The 21,798-nt window shown below is 36.7% G+C and overlaps 1 protein-coding gene across 3 annotated transcripts in view; it reads right to left on the bottom strand.

Moving 5' to 3' along the window:
* Positions 1–21,798, bottom strand: part of SVEP1 (sushi, von Willebrand factor type A, EGF and pentraxin domain containing 1) — a 321,762-nt gene that overhangs the window by 78,195 nt on the left and 221,769 nt on the right. For all 3 annotated transcript variants that reach the window (XM_072610622.1, XM_072610615.1, XM_072610607.1), the window contains exons 26-35: positions 19,933–20,134; positions 17,184–17,359; positions 12,421–12,545; positions 7,147–7,270; positions 6,153–6,323; positions 4,979–5,152; positions 3,577–3,696; positions 1,858–2,034; positions 1,151–1,235; positions 535–726 (exon numbers count right to left, since the gene is read on the bottom strand). In XM_072610622.1, coding sequence (XP_072466723.1) covers positions 535–726; positions 1,151–1,235; positions 1,858–2,034; positions 3,577–3,696; positions 4,979–5,152; positions 6,153–6,323; positions 7,147–7,270; positions 12,421–12,545; positions 17,184–17,359; positions 19,933–20,134 — 1,546 coding nt within the window. The remainder of the gene's footprint in view (positions 1–534; positions 727–1,150; positions 1,236–1,857; positions 2,035–3,576; positions 3,697–4,978; positions 5,153–6,152; positions 6,324–7,146; positions 7,271–12,420; positions 12,546–17,183; positions 17,360–19,932; positions 20,135–21,798) is intronic.

Below are 21,798 nucleotides of genomic sequence, written 5' to 3'. Positions count from 1 at the left end.
TGAAAGCTGAGCTCCTTCTCAACTTCTTGTCCTTAGAGAAGGATGCCTAGCAATGGTTATCAAGATTGACCTGGGACACATCCCACATCATAAACTATCATCTTTTTATGATCTTTATTTTCTTTATGATGTATTTTTTTGATGAGGTTTGTTGATTTGTGTACATACGTGAGTTTTAGGAATAGAAAAAGCACTGGATTTGGAGATGGGAGAGTTAAGTTGATAAACCCAGACTCTGATGTGGATTATTTGTTTTGACTTTGGGAGAGTCATTATTTTTTCTGAACCTTGTTTACTCACATGTAAAATAATATTTGCCATAACTACCATCTTCAATAATAATTATAATAACTTCTGATTGCAATAACAATGAGTACTACAGGCTTGTAACCATTTTGGAAACTCTAAACTCCTACAAAGACACAAGTTATTATTATTTGGAACAAGGATTTACTGATAAATTCCAGTAGTTCTGTTAAGAAGCACCCATAAAGAACTATGAAGGAAGCTTGATAAGTATCCAATGATTTTTACCTGTATCCACTATCACATGAATAGGTTGTAGTAGAAAGATAAGTTAACCCATTTAGTACATATTTTCCATTTATTACGTCTTGTGGACTAGGGCATTTCACTAATTCACATGTGGGAGGAGAATGACTCCAAGCCCCATTAGCAAGGCAAAATGATTCTTTTTCACCAACCAGTTTGTATCCTTTATTACACCTATAGAAGAGAAAAGAAAAATCCATAGGCACATTCTGTTTTTTTCTTCCTTCCTTACTTCTTCCTTCCTACTTTCTTCCTTTCTTCTCTTTTTCTTTCCTTCTTATTTCTTTCTAATTCCACTTTGCACTTTTCATGAACATTGGAAAATATACAAATACATAAAAACTGGATGAAGTAATTTTATTAATATGATTATTCCCTCCATATAATCTTCCATTGGTTCTATCCTATGTGATTTACTGGTAATTTAATTTTTTTTTTAAATTGAATGTGCAATTCACTTACTTCTTTCTTAAATAAAAGTATCCCTTTCTATCTCATCTTTGGAACTACGGTCTCCCTTTCTGCTCAATGATTATTACCATATTAGCACATTATAAAAAATTCTTGCAAATTGTTTTCTTCACAATCAGACTCCTACCTGTAAGTGACTTTATTACCATAGGTAAATGTTGATCCCTCAATGCCACAGTTCTCTGGAACAACAGGCCCACCACAGGAAATGGCTTCCAGGAAATGGAAACAAAAAACACTATGTTTGTTTAGCTGGCCAAAATCATTTAAAGATAAACTAGAAACAAAATATATTTTGGGGTGAAATATTTGGGGGTGAATATTAATCATTATATTTGTGTACATTTTTATATGTAGTAGGAATATACAGAAAGGCCTACGGGAAGGCCTCTAGCGAATTAAGGAGATTCTCTGTGGAGGATAAATGTGATGCTATGGACAAGAATAGAACAGAATTAGAAGGAATGGGTGCGTTGAGATCTATACCTATGGAGCTAGCACCCATATTGATGAGACTGAGAATTCATTGGTGAATTTGGGAATTAAAACAAATTTGCATACAGAATAACAAATTCACAAAGACCCTTTACAAATTAAAAAGCACATCTTTCAGAACAACCTAGTGAACTAGGCCAGTAGTAAGAGTATTGCTATTTCCATTTTACGGATGAGTAAACTGAGGCCCACAGAGCTGAAGTGACTTGGCCTAGCTCACAGATCTATGCAGGAATCCTCTAAGCACTACAGGGATAGCAGCAGTAGTATCGAATACAAAAGAAGCTGGTGAAACATTTAAAGAGCCTGGTAAATACAAAGAATGTAACTAAGATATACCTTCACAAAATGGTATTTGGTGACTCCATTTTCCTGACTCCAAACATGTAATTTTGGTCATTCCTATCAGCTGATAGCCTTCTTCACAAGAGAAAGTAACTTCTCCACCAACAGTATAAACGTTACCAGAAGACTGACCATTGTCTGTTTTGCCAGGATCTTTACATTTTATGGGTTCTTGAAAGAAAGAAATGGCTGGTTAAGTAGATACATGTGTATGTGTGTATATAATGACAAGTCATTTTGAAAATAGGAAAAAGAAAACCCATGAGTTTGTGAGGATACTTCATGCAGTTTGAGGATCCTGAACTTGCTTCTCATAATCTGATCCAACTGCACATTCATCCACAACTAAAACCCAAGCACAAAGTTTTATCTAAGTCATCATTAGTTATAGAAAGAAGCTAATTAGAAAGTAGACCAGATTTTCAGGCTGCAAAATCATTCTGAATTCTATAAAGGAATATTTTGCTTATCTTATAAAACATGATGGTGGAAAACCATACATTTTGATTACTAATAATTATATTACTTCTTTTGAAAAATTAAAAATATATCTAATAATACATTAATGATTATTTTGCTAATTTAAATAAAAATTCAGTAAATAAAATAAATGTTTGAAAAGGTGACATTTTTAGGAACTCTGCTTTCCTTAATGAAACTGATTTTGTAGGACCAATGTCCCAAAATTGCGATAATATAACACTGGTGAAAGGTGACTTGATATTAAGTTAACATTCACATTTACTTCTAAGAACTAGGGTATTAAATCAACATTTTAGGGCCAAAAATCGATTTGGTTAAAATATATTTTAAAATGGAATGATGAGTTTTTCTTAAATGCCACAAAAAAGTCTCAGTTTTTGCCTCTTTATAACATCTCATCAGAGCTTTTTCAATATACATTTTTAAGCAGTTATTTTTATTTCTAGAACAACACTAAAGATAAGAAAATAGAAAGCTCTATTTTTTCATCCTTCTTTTGCATATGGGGAGGGAACAGACAGAAGGAGAATGGACCATAATTGATTCTCTCAATACAACTAGTTCCTAGTGGAGTCAGTGAGAGAAGCATAAATGCACTGAAAGTATAAGAAGGTGCAAAGTGGCCCTTGGTAATTAATGAATGTCCTAGTTATTAGGCAAATGTAGATACACAACATACACCTAAAATTATTCCCGTCCTTCTCCCCCCACCTTCCACTCCCTGCACAGGTATGCTTCATTAAAAAAAAAAAAAACAATGCAAGAAACTCCAAATTTACGCAAAAGATAAATTAGGGTGTGATTATTAATATAACACACCCCCATACACACAAGAATTCAGCTTAGAATTAGAATCTGTTTGAAAAGTAAACTCCACTCTGGAACTTAAATGTGTATTTATTGATCATTAGCTAATGGCTTACACATAATGTTCAGAGCCATTATCAATTGAAGGTCAATTATAAATGAAGCTAATAAAAACCTTAAAATTATAATATTAGGGGTAAAATGGGATTAGGTCTTAAAATAATTTATGTAACTTTTCATGGAAGCATCAGTTACATAAAACAAAACATAACTGTAATGGTGCTCAAAATGTTAATGCGTTTCAAATATAATCAATCTTCAAATAAAATTACTTTCAAATATATATCCATATACATGTATATATGTTAGTAAAAAGGAAGTTATATCAGGATCTTTATTGCCAGTGGTGAAAATGCTTATTACCTGCACATTTTTTTCCATCTCCTGTGTAGGGTGGGATGCAGGTACATATATAGGACCCATTTGTATTAAGGCAGGAGGCATGCTTATCACAGTCTGATCCAACGGCACATTCATCGACATCTAAGATCCAAGTACAGCATTTTACCTAAGTAACTATTCTTAAAACTGGATGCTATCAACAAATTTGTAGGTGATCCTAAAAGTCTGTTTTTGTTATTTTCTTTATAGATGAAAACTGCATCTATCACTCCCAATTCTCTTTTAAACAATATTTTATTTTTCTTAATTACATGTTAAAACAATTTTTACATTCATTTATTAAAATTTTGAGTTTCAAATTCTCTTCCTCCCATACTTTTCTCCCACCCCCCCATTTAAACTCCCAGTTCTTCATGATTATATAATCTGATTACCTTGTGCTTTAAAATCTAAGATATCTATCTCTCCACGAGTAATCTGGGCACATAAACAAAGTACAGCAGCCCCTGCCCTCAAGGAATTTATATTCTTGCAACATACATGTGATATAGGTACGACAAGGCAGATACAAGTGTTACTGAATATCACCAGGGAGTGGTTGCTTGAGGTAACTTTCAGGGAGAGAACCCTAGTAACTATGGGAACCAGGAAAGATCTCTTGAAGATGTCTCTGGAATTGAGACTTGAAGGAAAACAGGAATTCCAAGAGGTGGGGCTGAGCAGTGAGTCCATTCTTGGCAAGGAAAACAGCTAGTGCAAATGTAGAGAGAATCTGAAAATCAGAGTGTTGTGGGTGAGAAGGAGCATGAAAGTATTGATGGGACTCAAGAGTGCATCGAGGCAAATGATGTATAATAAGACTTGAAAGGTAGCATGAGATCAGGGTTTATAAATACTTTTAAGGCCCCCAAATAGGAGCTTATATCTGATTGTAAAGGTAATAGGAAGTCACATCACTTTAGGAAAATCACTCCAACATCAATGTGAAGAGTAGATTATCAAAAACTGCAAATATTTTACAAATTACCATAGCAACGGCATAATCCCATTGTAGAGATGGGTGAGTGAAGGCACAGAGATCATTAAGAATTTGCTCAACACTGATTGCAACAGAGCTGGTCACAACAATATGTAAACATATTTGAGATCATTTCAAAAATTTGGTTAGGGGAACATGATCCAGTGAAAGAGCCTTGGCTTGGGTCAGAGGACCTGCTCTCAAATCCTTACTCTTTCATTTTTATCTATATGATTTGACCAGACTTCTTATTTTCTTTAAGGTTCCTTGTCTCTAAAATGAGGGTGTGGGACTAGATGACCTCTATCTCTTCTTCCTTCCAGCTCTAAATCTGCAATCTGTGTTCTTCACCAAGCAAAATCCAATATTTTCAGCTTAAGTTAACACCATCAGATTGATTTTTACCAAGGCATGAAGGTGAGATGCCATTCCAGCTTCCGTTATCTGTACAGAACATCCTTGAATCGCCCAGCAGATAATAGCCATTGTTACACTGGTAGGTGACTGTACTGCCTGCATAGAAGTCCTCGGCAGAATAAAAGCCTTTCTCCAAAGGTGGTGGCACTCCACAGCCAATTCCTACAACACAGCCAAGAACATGACTATAACATGAGTGAAACTAATGTAAGCAAAATGGACTTTGAGAAAATTCAAAGATAAACTCTCTTACATAATGCACACATCAGAATTAGAATGCACACAGGGTCCCACAAACCTAGGACCTAAAAGAATGATTGATTTTGGATTTTGAGGCTATTGAAATTCAGAAAGCAGCTTAAATGAAAATAAAGCACAAGGCTTAAATACCATTTAATGTGAACTGTCCATATTTTATGTTTGGGTTTTCTTTGACTTTTCATGAAATGTTGTAATTTATAGAATTTTAAATGCGTTTCATGCATGAGTAGGAATCTAGACATAGTTCAGTAAAAAGAGCACTGAGTTCCAAGTGCCTGGTTCTGCCAATATCTAGTTTTGTAAATCATCACGTATATGATTCCCAGCTATGTTTGCTAGGTCCCTCTTTATTCCTATCTATTCCCATTTCTTTCTTCCATTCCCCATAGCATTAGGCTATGGGAATCACAGAATCAGCTGTTTTGTCCTTTTTTCTCTGAGAGGCCATGACATCAAGGTGGTGATGCCATTGCAAGTGACTTGGATTTGAGTGAGGAAGGCCTGTGTAATGTCACCAGCCTCACTTTCTCCTCCAGAGCCATCTGGGTTCAGTGCCCAGATACGGATCAAACTGGAGATGGCCCAGGATGCAATGGGGAACCTTGGCCTATTCAAGCTAAGGTTTTTAACATGTCTCAATCTGAGGCAGCACCCCTTCAGTGATTAAGGCTTAATAAAAAATGAGGCAAAGAATGACTTTAAAAATATAGATCTGGGAGGGCAAGACCCTCTGGGTCTCCGATGAAAACAGAAACAATTGTTATCTACAATAACACTCATTTTACGGATGAGGAAGAAGAAATGACTTGTTCAAGGTCATAGAATGATTACAAATCACTTCCTGGGGAGGTGCCTCTGTTTTTCAAGTGTCCTAACAACATCATTGACAAAGAGAGCTCACTTTCACAGCGTGGCAGTGGTTGAGTCCATTGTCCCTGATTCAGACAGTACTGAACGGCATCCCCGACTATCTGGAAACCCGCATCACAGAAAAGACTGACTTTGGAGCCTGGTTTTAAATCTCCTGTTAAGGTCCGCAGATGAGGTACATATCCGTCTAACGATGGACAATCTGGAGACAGAATAAATGTGAGCAGACAGTTTTGAGAAACACGGTTGCAGCATGAGTCCAACATATGGAGTGTTAATTGTGCATGCATATCTGAACACTAAACACATTCTGCTTTTATGAATATGCTAAGCTCCTTGACTTTCCTAAAAGCATTAAATTTGGGGGAGAGGATTAAAGTTAAAACTATTTTGTTTTAATGAGGTTGAAGGAGAAAATAGTTTTAACAATCCAGTTTGAGAAATATAATCCTGCATGTTAAAGAAATGAAAGATAAAAAAAATCAATTACTTGGACAATCCTCTATTTGAATCAATAAACCATTTTGAATTCATTTAGCTCTCCAATACAGGGAAATTTAAATTCGTTATAAAATCTCTGGAATTTTAGGAATGGATAAAAAATTATCTCAATGTGAAAATAATTTATTCTGGACTGTTTAAAGAGATGCTGCTTAAACATTCAATTTTGTAAAGAAAACATTTGAGTTTCAAATCGTTCAGTTTGATTGTCTAGTTTTTGAATTATCTAGATCTTTTACTTTTCTTTTTCTCCTTTTTCATTCTCCTTTATGTTGTCATTTAATTGTTCACTAGACCTTCTATTAAAGGATGGATAGACACAAGAAGAGATGGTGGAAAATAACGTTTCATGTATTAGCAGTTCTGGCAAAAGGTTTATGGGGGGGGGAGTTGTTGACTAAAATTCAACTCAAATAAAACTGAATAAAATTGGTTTATCTAGGTAATTCTCTCACTACCCTCAAGAACATAATCAGTATATTTTAAGATCACTTTAAACTAAAACATACAAAAGAAATTCTAACCAGAACAGAATATGCTCTTGGAATCAATCTTCACTTTTCCGACAACTCCTGATAAGAAGTCCGGCCAGGCCAGCACATTTCCTTTACTGAGTCCTTCTGGACAAGAGGTAGCCAAAGACTTCACCTGAAAGTTTAATAGATATATTTAAATATGCTCTATTTTGTGTGTTCAGACCCAAATATGGAAGATAAGAACTTGTCTTATTGAAAACTCATGGACATGTGTTCATAGGATGGGCATTATGAATAGACGGAGATACAGGTAACATTTACATGATGACCAAGAAGCATAGTTAGCCCTACACACCACCACCTCCTCCAGACTCTCTGCTGATTAAAATTCCACAATTAGAAATTTAATTCTTTGTTTTAAGGATCTATTCAAGGACAAAACTCAAATGTCTCTGGGAGGGGTGATCCATTAATTCATATCAGTAATTTACTCTATAGTATGAATGAGCTTTAAATAAAAAAGAACAGGTGTTGATAACAGGACAAAGGTGAAATATACTAGTAGCTGGAAAGAGGAAAGTAAAGAGTAGGAGGAAAAAGACTGTGATAGGGAAGGCAAAGATAAATTCTGCCTTCTTACCACTGTGCCCAAGGTTGGACCCACGTTGATGAAAATACATGATCCTAGATGTTACAGGCTGTATTTACTTGTTAGTTACCTTTAGTATAGTTTCTGAGTGTCAAAAATCTTATCACAGAATGTCAGAGTGGAAGTTTAAAGATCATTTAATATAATTATCATTCTACAAATAACACCTAAAATTGCATAGATTTTAACTTTTTACTAAGTTCTTTACATATATTATTTCATTTGATCCATACAACAACCCTATAAGGTAAGGGCTACTATTATTATTATCCCTATTTTACAAATGAGAAAACTGAGGCTGTGCATGGTTGAGTGACTTGTTGGGTCACAAGCTAGGGCAGGATTTGAATATGATTCTTCCTCACTCTCAGTCCTTTGCTGTAGTCTTTATGCCCCTAGCTGCCTCAGATGAGAAGGCTGAGATCCAGAAGGAGAAAGGGATTTATCTGTGGTTATATGACCAGTCGATTCTGGTCAGTTTCCTCATTTACAAAGATAATATCTAAGGTCCCCTTAAGTTCTGCAATTTTCAAGGATGGCCAGTCAAAGGAATGGCAGGATTTGAAGAATTTCAAAGTTGGAAGGAATATCAGAGGCCAACCCACATCTATCCAAGAATTTCTTCTGCAACACACCCAACAACTGGTCACAAGCCATTTGTTTGAAGACTGCCAGTGAGGGGAACCCAAGACCCACCAAGGCACTAATTCCACTTTCAATAATTAATTATTAGGAAATTTTTCTTTATATAAAATCTAAATAACCTCTTTTTAACTTCCATCTACTACTCCTAGTTGGGTAGAAGCAGGGCAGAACAAAGGATATTCTGAATTCTGCAAAAACAAGCTTAATCTCTCTTCCATATGAACATCCTTCAGATGTTTGAAGATATTTATGTCCACGATGCCTTTGGAGAAGTCTTTTCTTCTCCATAGTAACCAACCCCAGTTCTTTTGACTATACTCATATGCTTCAGTCTTCAGAACTTTCACTGTTTTATTTCACCTTTTCTGGAAATCCCACAGAGTGCCAACTTCCTCCTTAAAATATTGTAACCAGAACAAAATATTCCAGATGTACTTTTAGCAGAAAAGAGTATACTGTGAATATCATCTCCTTTGCTATGGTCATTATATGGCTGTTAATGCAGTCTAAGACAGCAGTAGAGTTTTGGCTACCATCTTGCATTGTTAACTGCAATTTAACTTGAGTCTCCTAAAATCCCAGATCTTTTTGTCATTGTTTTATGATCATTTCTTCCCTCCATCTCATAATTGTGAAGTTGATTATTTTTTAATTAACTAATTTATTTTTAGTTTTCAACATTCACTTTTTGAAGTTTATTATTTAAACCCAACTATAAAACTCTCTACTTTTTCCTGGAAAAAGTCAAACAATCATGTTGCATGTGTCCAAAAGAAATTTATTTTATCTAATCTTAAATGGGTCATCACTGCAGAAAGGGAATTCTTATACTGCCTAATTGATTCTCTATCCTAATCACAACAGTGGTGGTTGTAAATTTTCTGCTTTGCTGCCTCAGCACCCTGTCCCTTACCGTCTCAACTGAGGACCTCTCCTCATCCTTTACCAAGAAAAACAAGGCCCATTTGCCCTGAGCTCTCTCTTCTTCTCCTCATTTTCACTTTCCTGACATCATCTCTCACTTTCTCCTTTTTTACTTCCACTGTCTGATGTACAGGTGGCTCTTTTCATCAAAGCCAAGCCTTCTACATGGACCTTTGATCCCATTCTCATCCTACCTCCTCCCCTCCCCTCCCCTCCCCTCTCCTCTCTTCTCCTCTCCTCTCATCTCCCAAAACCTTAAATCTATTGTACTCTGAAGCTGGGACACCAATGTGGCCCTGCCTAAAGGCTCTTCTGGACCCTCCTAGCTTTAGAGTGATTATCAATGTAACTGCTGCTGTTTCCCACCCAGCTTGATGTCTTTCTTTTTCTTGACCTCATTAAAGAGTCCATGCCCTGGCTACTTCTTAAACAGGCCTATTAAATGAATGGGTGTTGCCTCACCCTAAGTGAGGCAAAGACCTTGGCCTAAAGGGCCCAAGATCTCCCAGTGCATGCTGAGTCATCTCCAGTCATCCTGATGAATATCTGGTCCCTGGATTCAGATGGTTGTGGAGGAGAAGTGAGGCTGGTGACCTGCACAGCCCTCCCTTACTCAAAATAAAGTCAAGTGCAAGTCATGTCATCATTTCTCTGATGGCATGGTCTTCTTCAGCAATAAAGGATGAACACAATCCTACTATCCTCAGAAGTCCTAATTTAATTCTCATTCTCTAATCTTCAACTTCTCTCTATGTACTGGTTTCTTCATCTGCATCTTCCCTATCCTTAAAAGAAAAGTCTTAATTAATCCTACCATCCCTGTTAGTTATTCTCTTCTGCTCAGCTAAACTTCTTGAAAAAACAGTTTAAATTTTGTGCCCCCATGTTCTTTCCTCTCACTGTCTTCTAAGCTCTCCAAAATCTGGTTTCCCAAGTCACCACTTGACTGAAGCTACTTTTTCCAAAGTAACCAATGATTTCTTAATTGCAAAATTTCTTAATTGCCATATCTAAAGACCTATTTTCAATCCTTATCCTCATTGACCTCTCTGTTGCATTTGATACTACTGACCACCTCCTCAGTGCTCTCTCTTCTCTGGGTTTTGAATGACACCATTTTTTCTTGGTCCCACTCCTACCTGTCTGACTACTCCTCTGTATTCTTTGCTGGATCATCATCCATATCATGTTCTCTAACCATGTGTTAACCTTGGGCACTGTCTTGAACCCTTTTCTCCATTTTTATGTGCTTAGTTACTTGGTAAACTTCTCAGCCACCATAGGTTCAATGATTAGCTCTATGCAGATGAAATATCTATGCAGGCATATGTATGAACATATGTGTATGTGTCCCAAGACATAGTTCTGCATTACCAATTGCTTGCAGATACTTTGAAATGGATGTCCCAGAGGTATTTCAAAGCAAACATGTCTAAAAAAGAATTTATCTTCCCTCCCAAAATCCCACCCCAATTTTGAACTGTCCTATTACCGTTCAGCAGAATACAGTCCTAGTAATCCATTTTCACAATCTCAGTGACATCCTTGATTTCTCACTCTAGCTCACCCAACATATCCAATCAATTGCCAAATCTCACCATTTCTATTTCCATAACATCTCGTGTATGCATTTCCCTACTACTCACACATACAACAACCACACTAGTTCAGGTCCTTTTAACTTCTTGCCTAGACTATTCCAATATCCCCCTAAGGGGTCTCTCTTCCTTAAGTCTCTCCCTACTCCAGTCTATCTTTCATACAGCCACCAAAGTGATTGTCCTACAGTTCAGGTCTAACCATGTTACCCTTTTACCTAGTGAACTCCACTTCCCTGTTACCATGGGATCAACATCAACTCCTTTCTTTGGCATTTAAAGTTCTCCACAACCTTTCTCTTTCCTACCACACCCTTGTATTTTACTAGCCTTCATACACCCTGGTATCCACCCATACTGGTCATGCCTCTTGTTTCTCATGCCAGAGGCTACACCTCTTGTTTCCACGACTTCATCTTGGCTACACCCTCTATCTCTCTTTCCTCACTTCTTTCTCTTGAGATTCCTGGATTCTACCAAGACTTAGCTCAAGAACCATCTTCTGCTAATGCCTTCCATTTTAGGGATACTTTTTTCTACTTTATACGTATAGTATGGCCAATGACCATATGGTTTGAAAATAACTAATCAGCAATAACTATGTAGCAGAGACTACAGTATAGATATTTGTAGGAAATATTAGCAACAATGGAATGAGTAATTAATTGAGAGTTAGTAGGTCAGTGTTTTAGACCAGCCACTGTTAATAATTAGCTTTGCATTCCTGTGTTAATCACTTAACCCCTTGGGGACTGATTAGCAGTAAAAGCTCATATTCATGTAGTACTTTAAGGCTTACAAAACATTTCACACATGATAAGCCTATGAGGTAGGTAATACAAATATTATTTCCCTTCCATCCCCTCCCTTCCCTCCCTCCCTCTCTTTCTTCCTTCCTTCCTTAACTGAGGATTAGAGTGGCCAGGTAACTTTCTAAAAGTCAAACAACTAATAATTGCTGGAGATGAAATTAAAAACAAAATCACTGATTCCATTAAATTTAGAACTGGAAGGGTCCTTGGAAGTCATCTAGCATTTTACAGATGAGGAGTTGAGGCCAAGAGGGGTTAAATGAGTTGCCTAATGAGTTGTCACAAGGTGATAAAAGGCCCAACTAGAATTTGAACCCAGGACTGTTGGACTGAAATACAGCACACTTTCCACAGGACTTTTCTTAACACAGCACACTACTTTTATGAGAATTTAGACCAGATGATTTCTAAATTCCTTTGTAGTTCTGTTATTTTATGGCCATATACAATTATGAGATATGGTGCAATCAGTAATATATTCAAGAAACCAAAAATGAGATTTCATCTCATAAATACTTCTGTATGAAATTAGACTGTGATCACCCAGCTGGTCAGAACATGAACATGAATTGAGAGATGAATTATGCTTCATAAGATGGCAATGCAATATAGTGGTACTTAGGCAATGGAAATTTCCAAGACTCTCTTTCTCTGTCACATCATATTCCTACCATATGGTGAAAATGCAATGCACCTGTTCTGGAGCCAGAACATAGTCCCAAATGTTGAGCTGGCTTATGGAGCCCACAAATGACTCAGCTGGGTTGAATCCCTCTCCTTTTATGTCTTGCTCTTGCCCAAGGACTAGTGCACCACCTCCTAGAGTGAGAAAAAAGAGAGAAGGGGAAAAATGTTTCTGGATAGTTTTGAATTATTTTGCCAGACTTTTGAAATATTCTTTGCATGTTATTTAATGACAGCATAATCTATATAAATGATATCTGGGTTCCATAAGTTCTATAAGCACAATCTTTACTGACACAGATTACTACCCTTCTATGTCTTTACATATAAATGATACCAGAGAATTTTTTGAGTAAAATAAATTATATTTTATTGATAAATACAATTTTGTTTGTAAAATATTTAACAACCCCCCCCCCCCCAGAATTTTGGATATTAGTACTGACTTTGTGACTACTTGATAACAGAGAAAAGGAAAAAAATATAAAGACATATATTAATAAAGGAAGATTATCTTATTGAGAAATAATTCCATTCTAGGTTGTCTACTTTCTCTTAGGTACTTAGTATGTATCAATGCTATCACCTAATTGAAGTCAATGGGAGAATTTGCTCAGTCTTGTAGAAACCTATTCCCTTCAGGATCTTTGAAAACACTAATTAGATGGAAAAAAGTTGAAAATTTATAGATATATGTGTACAGATATGTATGTAGACACATATCTATAAACATTAACTAGTTGGAAAAGAAATTCAAATTTTATAGATACATATGTGCATATATGTATATACATATATGTATAAATACTAATTAAATAGAAAAGAAATTCAAAATTTATAGATGTATATGTATACATATATCTGTGTATACATATATCTACCAATAATTAAATCTTAATAAACAAAGCCCTCATTTTTATTTGAGGTTCTGATAAATATATTTACAAATGGACAAGGGCAGAATGGGATGCTACAAATTTAGTATTTTGTATATATTGTTGCGCTATGATTTTATAAGGTGACCTCTCTTTGCAGTGTAGCCAAAATGTAGTCATGGAATGGGCAGAGCCAAGATGGCAGAGTAGAAAGATTCACACACTCTAGCTTTCCCCCACAACCCACAAAATATCTGTAAAAAATGACTCTAAACAAATTCTAGAGCAGTAGAAGCCACAAAACAACAGAGTGAAAGAGATTTCTAGCCCAAGGTAGCCTGGAAGGCTGACAGGAAAGGTCTGTCATATGAGGTATGGAGCAGGGCGCAGCCCATGGAGCCCAGTCCAGCCCTGGGCACTCAGGGCTGGCAGGAACAGGACAGAAACAAGCCTCAGGAGAGGAATCCCCAGCAGCAGCTGTGGTTCTGAGAACCCTCAACCCACAAATGCCAAAGAAAGCTTCAAAGGTCAGTGAGAAAGTTATTTCATCTGGGAAAGGGAATGTGGTCTGGCTCTGCTGGCAGCAGCCACTACAGCAGCAGCATCCAGTTTTGGAGCCCTCCACCTAAAGCCCCTGGGGGAATTGAGCAGCTGATCTGAATCTCAGCCCTGAGCCTGACCCTGGGACGAGGAGAAGGAGTGCTGGAAGCAATTATAGAGATGGAATTTTACTATTCACAGATTCTGGGCAGAAAAGATTTTGGTTGCTCCCAGACCAGTGCGTAGGCCAGGAGAGGAGTGAATTCCCTTGATTGTACCACCTTGGAGGAACTGAGAACTTAGAGGTCCCCAGAGTGTACCCTCTTCTTGACAAAGGACTCAAAAGTCAAGTAACTGACTGAGAAATTGCCCAAAAAATGGAAAAAATAAGACTAAGGAAGGTTACTTTCTTGGTCAACAGATATTTTCTTCCATCCTTTTGGATGAGGAAGAACAATACATACCATCAGAGGAAGTCAAGGCTTCCACACCTCCAAATAAATATGCAATTGTCTCAGGTCATGGAAGAGCTCAAAAAGGATTTTGAAAATCAAGTAAAAGAAGTGAAGGAAAAATTGGGAAGAGAAATGAGAGAGATGTAAGAAAATCATGGAAAGTGAGTCAACAGCTTACTAATAGAGACCCAAAAAAATGCTGAAGAAAATAACACCTTTAAAAATAGGCTAACTCAATTGGCAAAAGAGGTCCAAAAAGCCAGCGAGGAGCAGAATGCTTTATAAAGCAGAATTAGCCAAATGGAAAAGGAAGTTCAAAAGTTCACTGAAGAAAATAGTACTTTAAAAATGAGAATGGAGCAGATGGAAGCTAATGACTTTATAAGAAACCAAGAAATTACAAAACAAAACCAAAATAATGAAAGAATAGAAGATAATGTGAAATATCTCATTGGAAAAACAACTGACCTGGAAAAGAGATCCAGGAGAGACAATTTAAAAATTATGGGACTACCTGAAAGCCATGATCAAAAAAAGAGCCTAGACATCATCTTTCATGAAATTATCAAGGAAAACTGCCCTAATATTCCAAATATTGAAAGAATCCACCAATCACCTCTGGAAAGAGATCCAAAAAGAGAAACTCCTAGGAATATTGTAACAAAATTCTAGAGTTCCTAGGTCAAGGAGAAAATATTGCAAGCAGCTAGAAAGAAGCAATTCAAGTACTGTGGAAATACAATCAGGATAACACAAGATCTAGCATCTTCTACATTAAGGGATCAAAGGGCTTGGAATATGATATTCCAGAAGTCAGATGAACTAGGATTATCACCTACCCAGCAAAACTGAGTATAATACTTCAGGGGAAAAAAATGGAGTGAGAGAGGTATATATTGAGAAGGGAAAGAGATAAATGGAATGGGGCAAATTATCTCTCATAAAAGAGATAAGAAAAAGCTTTTTCAATGGAGGAGAAAAGGGAGGAGGTGAGAGGGGGAAAGTGAAGCTTACTCTCATCACATTTGGCTTAAGGAGGGAATAACATGCTCACTCAATTTGGTATGAAAATCTATCTTACGCTACAGGAAAGTAGGGGAGAAAGGGACAAGTGGGATGAGGGGGATGATAGAAGGGAGGGCAAATGGGAGAAGGGAGTAACTAGAAGTAAACACTTTGGGGAAGGGACAAAGTCAAATGAGAGAATAGAATAAAGGGGGGACAGGGTAGGATGGAGGGAAATATACTCTTTCACAACATGATGATTATGGAAGTTTTTAGCAAAACCACACACATATAGCCTGTATTGAATTGCTTGCCTTCTCAGTGGGGATGGGTGAAGAGGGAGAAGATAAGCTGGAACTCAGAGTTATAGGAACAAATGCTGAGAATTGTTTTTGCATACAGAAATAAGAAATACAGGTAATGGGGTATAAAAATCTATCTTGCCCTACAAAAAAAGAGAGATGAGGATAAGGGAAAGGAGGAGTGTGATAGAAGGGAAGGCATATTGAGGGAAGGGGTAATCAGAATGCAAGACATTATGGAGTGGGGGTAGGAGAGAAATGGGGAGAAAATTTGGAACTCAAAATTTTGTGGAAATGAATGTTGAAAACTAAAAATTAACAAACTTTAAAAAAGAAAGAAATGTATTTAATAATTAAAATTCCATGGTAATTTCACACACACAAAAACCCCCAAAATGTCATCATGCTGGCTTGTGACATTTACCTCATTCTTCATTATCACACCCTGCATATGCCCTCATACCAAGCTGCAATGCCTTCCATGCTCCTCCCTGCCCACTGGCTGGTTCCTTACAATTTTTAATCTTTGACTCTGAAGAACCTTTTTCAGTAGCCTCTGAGTAGCCTCTGAAGGTTCCATTGTCTACCATCCCTTCAAAACCCTCTTCTATGCTTCATTCTTTCCCCTGTTCACCCAACACAGTCTTTATACCATTCTGAATGTCAATATAGAAAAGAATTGGTTGAATATATGTTGATGTTTCTGACATAAGTGCTATTTCTTTTATCATTCAATTGTATCTTCTTTTGTTTCACCTAAAAGGAGTTGCACAATAAATATTGCTAACTGACTGATCTAAAATCCCAGTAAGATAAGAAGGCCTTTCCTGGGATATAGATCTTTCCATCATGCCAAGTTAGGGGCCTCTGCTTATTCAGGGATTTCCTTTTGAAAATGAGGAAGATTCTTGGGCCATTTGCCTGAGAGTTTATGATTCTTCAAATAAGTTCTACTTTTAAACTTACTGGGACTCAAAAAGAAACAGGGAATGTCATATGGATGCTAAATTAGCAGGCATAGTAATCATTTCTTAAAACTGTAAATTGAGAGACTGATGTTGCTCTGAGCCACAAAGTGAGTTAGTCTCCCAACAGGATGGTCTCTCCTGACAGAATGGAAGCTCCCTGAGGACAGGAACTGTTTCATTTATTTGTATCCTCATGCTTATTGATATTTATTGTCTAGATAGATTACTGTATAAATTATATTCAGCATAGCTCATGATCCCAAATAAATGACATCATATTTTTCAGTTTTTCAGGTGAATATTCTTGAACCAACTGATCTCTATAATACCACCTTATCTTTATGAACTCATTAGGGACAGAGAACAAAGCTGATGACCTAGGAGTGTGTTTACATGGTGTAAAACATTTTCCAGGTCAACTGATGCACTGAGCTGCGCCAGTTAGTTCATCTAGAAAATGATGGCCATAAATAGCCATTTTGGATGAGCTGGGATAGATAAATGAGGCCATATGCATTAAAACTGTCCAAAAATGTGGGCAATAAAAAAATATCTAAATCAAAGAGCATCCAAGGACTGTAGGTTCTATAGCTACTACAGGGACAAAGTCATTTATTCAAAGACATACCATGGATCGATGAACCAACGGAGAGGCCAGTACCACCATCGGATAATTTTCCATCAATATACACTCTCCAGGATCCATCAGTGCTTGTCCAAGTGACTGAGATATGATGCCAAATGCCATCATTGACTGAGGGACAGTCTGTTATCCTCTCCTTCCCATTCACATAAAGAACCCAGCTACAGGAGAAGAGAAAGAGGTGTCAGGTGGGTATTGTGTTCAATAGCATGCTTCCTTCTGCATACCAACTCGACAAATACACACTGATCACCTACTTTGTTTTGGCTTCTGTGTTAAGCACTGGGGGAATACAAAAATCAATAACTCATGGTCCTTGTCCTTCATGGGCTTAGAGACCAGCATCAACAAAACAACATATATAATAACAATTAGATACATTAGACTAGGAAAGGCGTTATAAAGTTACATAACAAAGAGATTCTGAAGCTTTCAGTGGGAACAGGAGCTAAATAAAAAATAATTTTTTTCCCACTTGCTTAAATATTACAGCATCAGATTTGTCTCTGCATTTTGTCTTATATCACATTAAATTATTTTGTAATAAAAAGGCTCACATTCATTCATTTAAAAAGCATTTAATAAGGCCCTACTCTGTGCCATATAAGGCAGGTTAGGTGGCACAGTGGATAGAGTACAGTGTCTGGAAACAGGAAGACTCATCTTCCTGACTTCAAATCCAGCCTTAAGTAACCCAAGTAAGTCACTTCACCCTATTTGCCTCAGTTTTCTCATCTGTAAAATGAGCTGGAGAAGAAAATGGCAAACCATTCCAGTATCTTTGCCAAGAAAACCCATAATAGGGTCATGAAGAGTCAGATGCAACTTAAAACTTCTGAACAAGAACAAAATATGCCATATGCCGTGCTTGGTCCTGGGGGTCCATAGAGAAAAAAATCAAGCAGTCTCTGCTCTCAGGGTACTCACATTCTCTTGCATGGAAGATATTAGTGTTAGAATTTACTAAGATAAAGTGGTCTGTCTTGAGATGAAAGAAGTCACCCCCAGTAATCAATGCATCATGAGACTCATACAGAGAATTAAGAGTAGATTTAAGTAGATTTATATGGAGCCACTTCTCCTGATGGAATGGACTTATTTTCTATATTTGATTTTAAGCACTTTGGTTTCAGTATAGGGCCATCACTTTGTGGGTACTCAATAAATAATCACTGAATGGTTACTACCAAAAAAGTGATAGGATGTTTCTGTGAATAATAATGAGCTTTGTCACACTATGTGAATATCAATGCGGTATTCATATATTATTCATATTACAATAATATAATATTTTTAATGTTTTATATTTTTCAAAACACATTCACATTTAGTAACTCATTCTATTCCCCTGATCACTCTGAGCTAATAGGGCAGTTATCATCCTATTTCACAGATATGGTAAATGGAACTCAAAGAATATAAATACCTGGTCCAAAGTGATTATGATTCCATAATAAGGAAGAGGTTTATAAAGGTAAACAGCAGATTGTAGTTCTTGTTTGTGAAAATTAATTTATACAAGTAGGTAGCAAAAAAGACAATCAGATAAAGTGAGATGTTTAGAAGAAAACGAAAGAAAAGGAGACTCGAGAAAGTAATAACAGGCATGGCAGGCCATTGAACAAGAGATGTCATAATACTTCCCATGATACACAAGTTTTCTCTCTGCTACTCCCTTTATAGACAATACCCAATGAGGACATTGCTTCTGCCAATGCAGACTAGACTAGCACTTTCTTTGAAATGTATGATCTTAGAGAGCTACATGATGCATCAATAGATTAGGTGAGTTGTCTAGGAACACAAAACCACTATCTGTTAGAAGCATTAATTGAACTCAGTCCCAACTCTCAATGCAGCCTTCTATCCTGTACACCATGCTGCCTTTACCCAATTCTATTGAGCCAACTTCCTCTTTTATATGACAGGAATCCTGTTACAAATTCTTTGCTCCCTGGGAGGGGGGTGGTAGTTATCCTACCTTTTGGATAATGTAGGGAATCCCAACCAGGACAGTATAGGAGGTTAGTTGTTCAAATAACCTGTTTAATTAAACTCTTTCATTTAATTCAATTCATTTAGTATCTTCAACCAGGGGTGGAGAACCAGTAACCTCGAGGCATATGTGGCCCTCTAAGTCCTCAAGTGCAGCCCTTTGACCAAATCCAAACTTCAGAGAACAGATTGTTCAAACAGATTCAGTTGGGTCACACTTGAGGACCTAGAGGACCACATGTAGCCTTGAGGCAGTAGGTTCCCCACCCCTAAATCCCAAACATTTACTCTGTACAGAACACTTGTGCTAGGTGCTAAAGAAAATGCAAAGTTTGATAACATATAGTTTCTGATCTAATGAAGTTTCTGGTCTAGGAGGGAGATATGGAACATACACAATTAATTCAGGTAAAAAACACTACATAATAATACATAGGAGAGGTGAAAAGTGTTCCAAGGGATTTAAGGGGTGAAAGGTCATTATGACTAGAGTGGTCAAAAGTGGGACTTAATAAGGACTTCTTAAAGGAAATGACATTTGAGTTAGAATCTGAAAGATCAGTAATGGGCATCAGTACCAAAGCCCAGCCAGGCTTCTCTTGTTTTCCATCTAACATCCCCATCATCAGTTAGTTTGAATCTCAACTCTTGTTCTCATTATTGTAAGGGAGCTGGTAAGGATTTCTGCATAAAACAACAACCACAAACACCAAATCTGTTTATTGCTGGTTCTACTTACCCATTATAATCAGTGAGAAGGAAAGTATTGTCACTTCCATTCTCAAGTGCGTAAGAGATTGGAGTTCCATAGTTGTTAATGTCAGAAGATTTCATCCAGAATGTGCATGTGATGGCACTAAGAGATGGGAGCACACCATCAAGCATGACATAACCATAGATGCCAGAAACCTCAAAATCCAGGTTAAAACCAGCAGACTGTTCTGCAACAAATATGAAAAACATTTAGCTCTAGATATGTGCAAAGACATTGTTCAACTAATGGGAGCAATATAGCCCCAAATAAAACTAGGTAAGTCCAGTTTGGAAAAATGCAACATTCATCGGCTTCTTCTTGGTCTCAGAAAGCAAAAGTAGGAGCAATATGTGAAAACTGCAAGGAGACAAATTTAGGGTTGGCATAAGGAAAACATCCTCCATCAACTCATCTGGAATTGATAAGATTAAGAGCTGTCTGGGGCATGAGAGTTTAAATTATGTTAAATTACTTATCCAGAGTCAAACTTGCAATACAATGAGTAAGGACATGAATCCAAGGTCAATATGGAAGGCTGGGTCTTACTGTGCTCATACATTATTCATACCATATATAATAATGAGCTTTATCACACTATGTGAATACCAGTGTGATATTCATATATTATTCATATGTACAATAATATTATATTTTTAATGTGCTTTATATTTTTCAAAACACCTTAACATTTATTAGTTCATTCTATTCCACTGACAACTTTGAGTTAATAGGGCAGTTATCATCCTATTTCATAGATATAGTAAATGGAACTCAAAGAATATAAGTACCTGGTCCAAAGTCAAATTAGGGACAAAACTAAGACTAGAACCCATATAAAATTCTAGAACTCATATAAGATTCTAGAATCCACATAAGATTCTAAACTTTTTAAGTCTAGGGACAAGTTCCTGAAATAGGGCCAAGTACTCAATAGGCATTCAGGAAATAATTATTGAATGCCTGCTTCCAGAAAAAGATAGGGTGGATAAGAAATCAATTCATAACCAGGAAGACTTTCTAAAAGGGGTAGAGGAGGGTAATTCCCATTCTTGATAACAAACATACTCAGGTAAATAACAAAGATGACAATCAGATAAAGGTGAGGGCTTTCTGGGAAAGTGAAAGAAAAGGAGGCTGGAGAAAGTGATAAGGGAAATTGTAAGCTATTCAACAACAATTAAAAAAACCCTCTACATTTCCCAGAATACTTTTCTTTGCACCAGTGTTTTCTCTCCACTACTTGTTTCATAGAGAACTCCCTCTACCAATGTAGAATGATTACCTTCTCTGAAACTGAGAATCTTAGAGAACTTCCTAGTGAGTAAAAAGTTAAGAGAGTTGCACTGGGTCACAAACCAGTATGAGTCAGTGGTAGAAATGAAAGAATTAACGGTATATATAATAGTATAGTAATAATATATAATATTATTATAATATAAATATAATAATATAATAATTATATAATAATAAGTTGCCATTTACATTGTACTTCTGGATTTGTCAAGTGCTTTATATGTCATGTAGTCCTCAAAGTAACCTTGTGAAGTAAGTATTATAGGTAGAATCCCATTTTGCAAAAGAAGAAACAGAGACAGGGAAATTAAATGGCTAATATAGTCACAGAGCTACCAAATATTAGTTGAATGCTCTACACTCATTCCTTTATATCTCATTGCTTTTCTTTTAGTTAGCATGTGTTTGTGAAGTAAAGTATATCTTAGTCAACCAACAAGCATCTATTAGGCACCAATGATCAAGAACTGAGCTAGGTTCTGGGAGTATAAGGCAAAAGTGCCTCAGGCCTTGCCCTCAAGAAATTTCCTTTTTACTGAAGGAGACAACTGTAATGGT

The sequence above is a fragment of the Notamacropus eugenii genome, chromosome 1, assembly GCF_028372415.1.
Source record: "Notamacropus eugenii isolate mMacEug1 chromosome 1, mMacEug1.pri_v2, whole genome shotgun sequence".
Taxonomy (NCBI): Eukaryota; Metazoa; Chordata; class Mammalia; order Diprotodontia; family Macropodidae; genus Notamacropus; species Notamacropus eugenii.
Note: the sequence above shows the minus strand (reverse complement) of the source record. Positions and strands in the feature narration are given on the sequence as shown.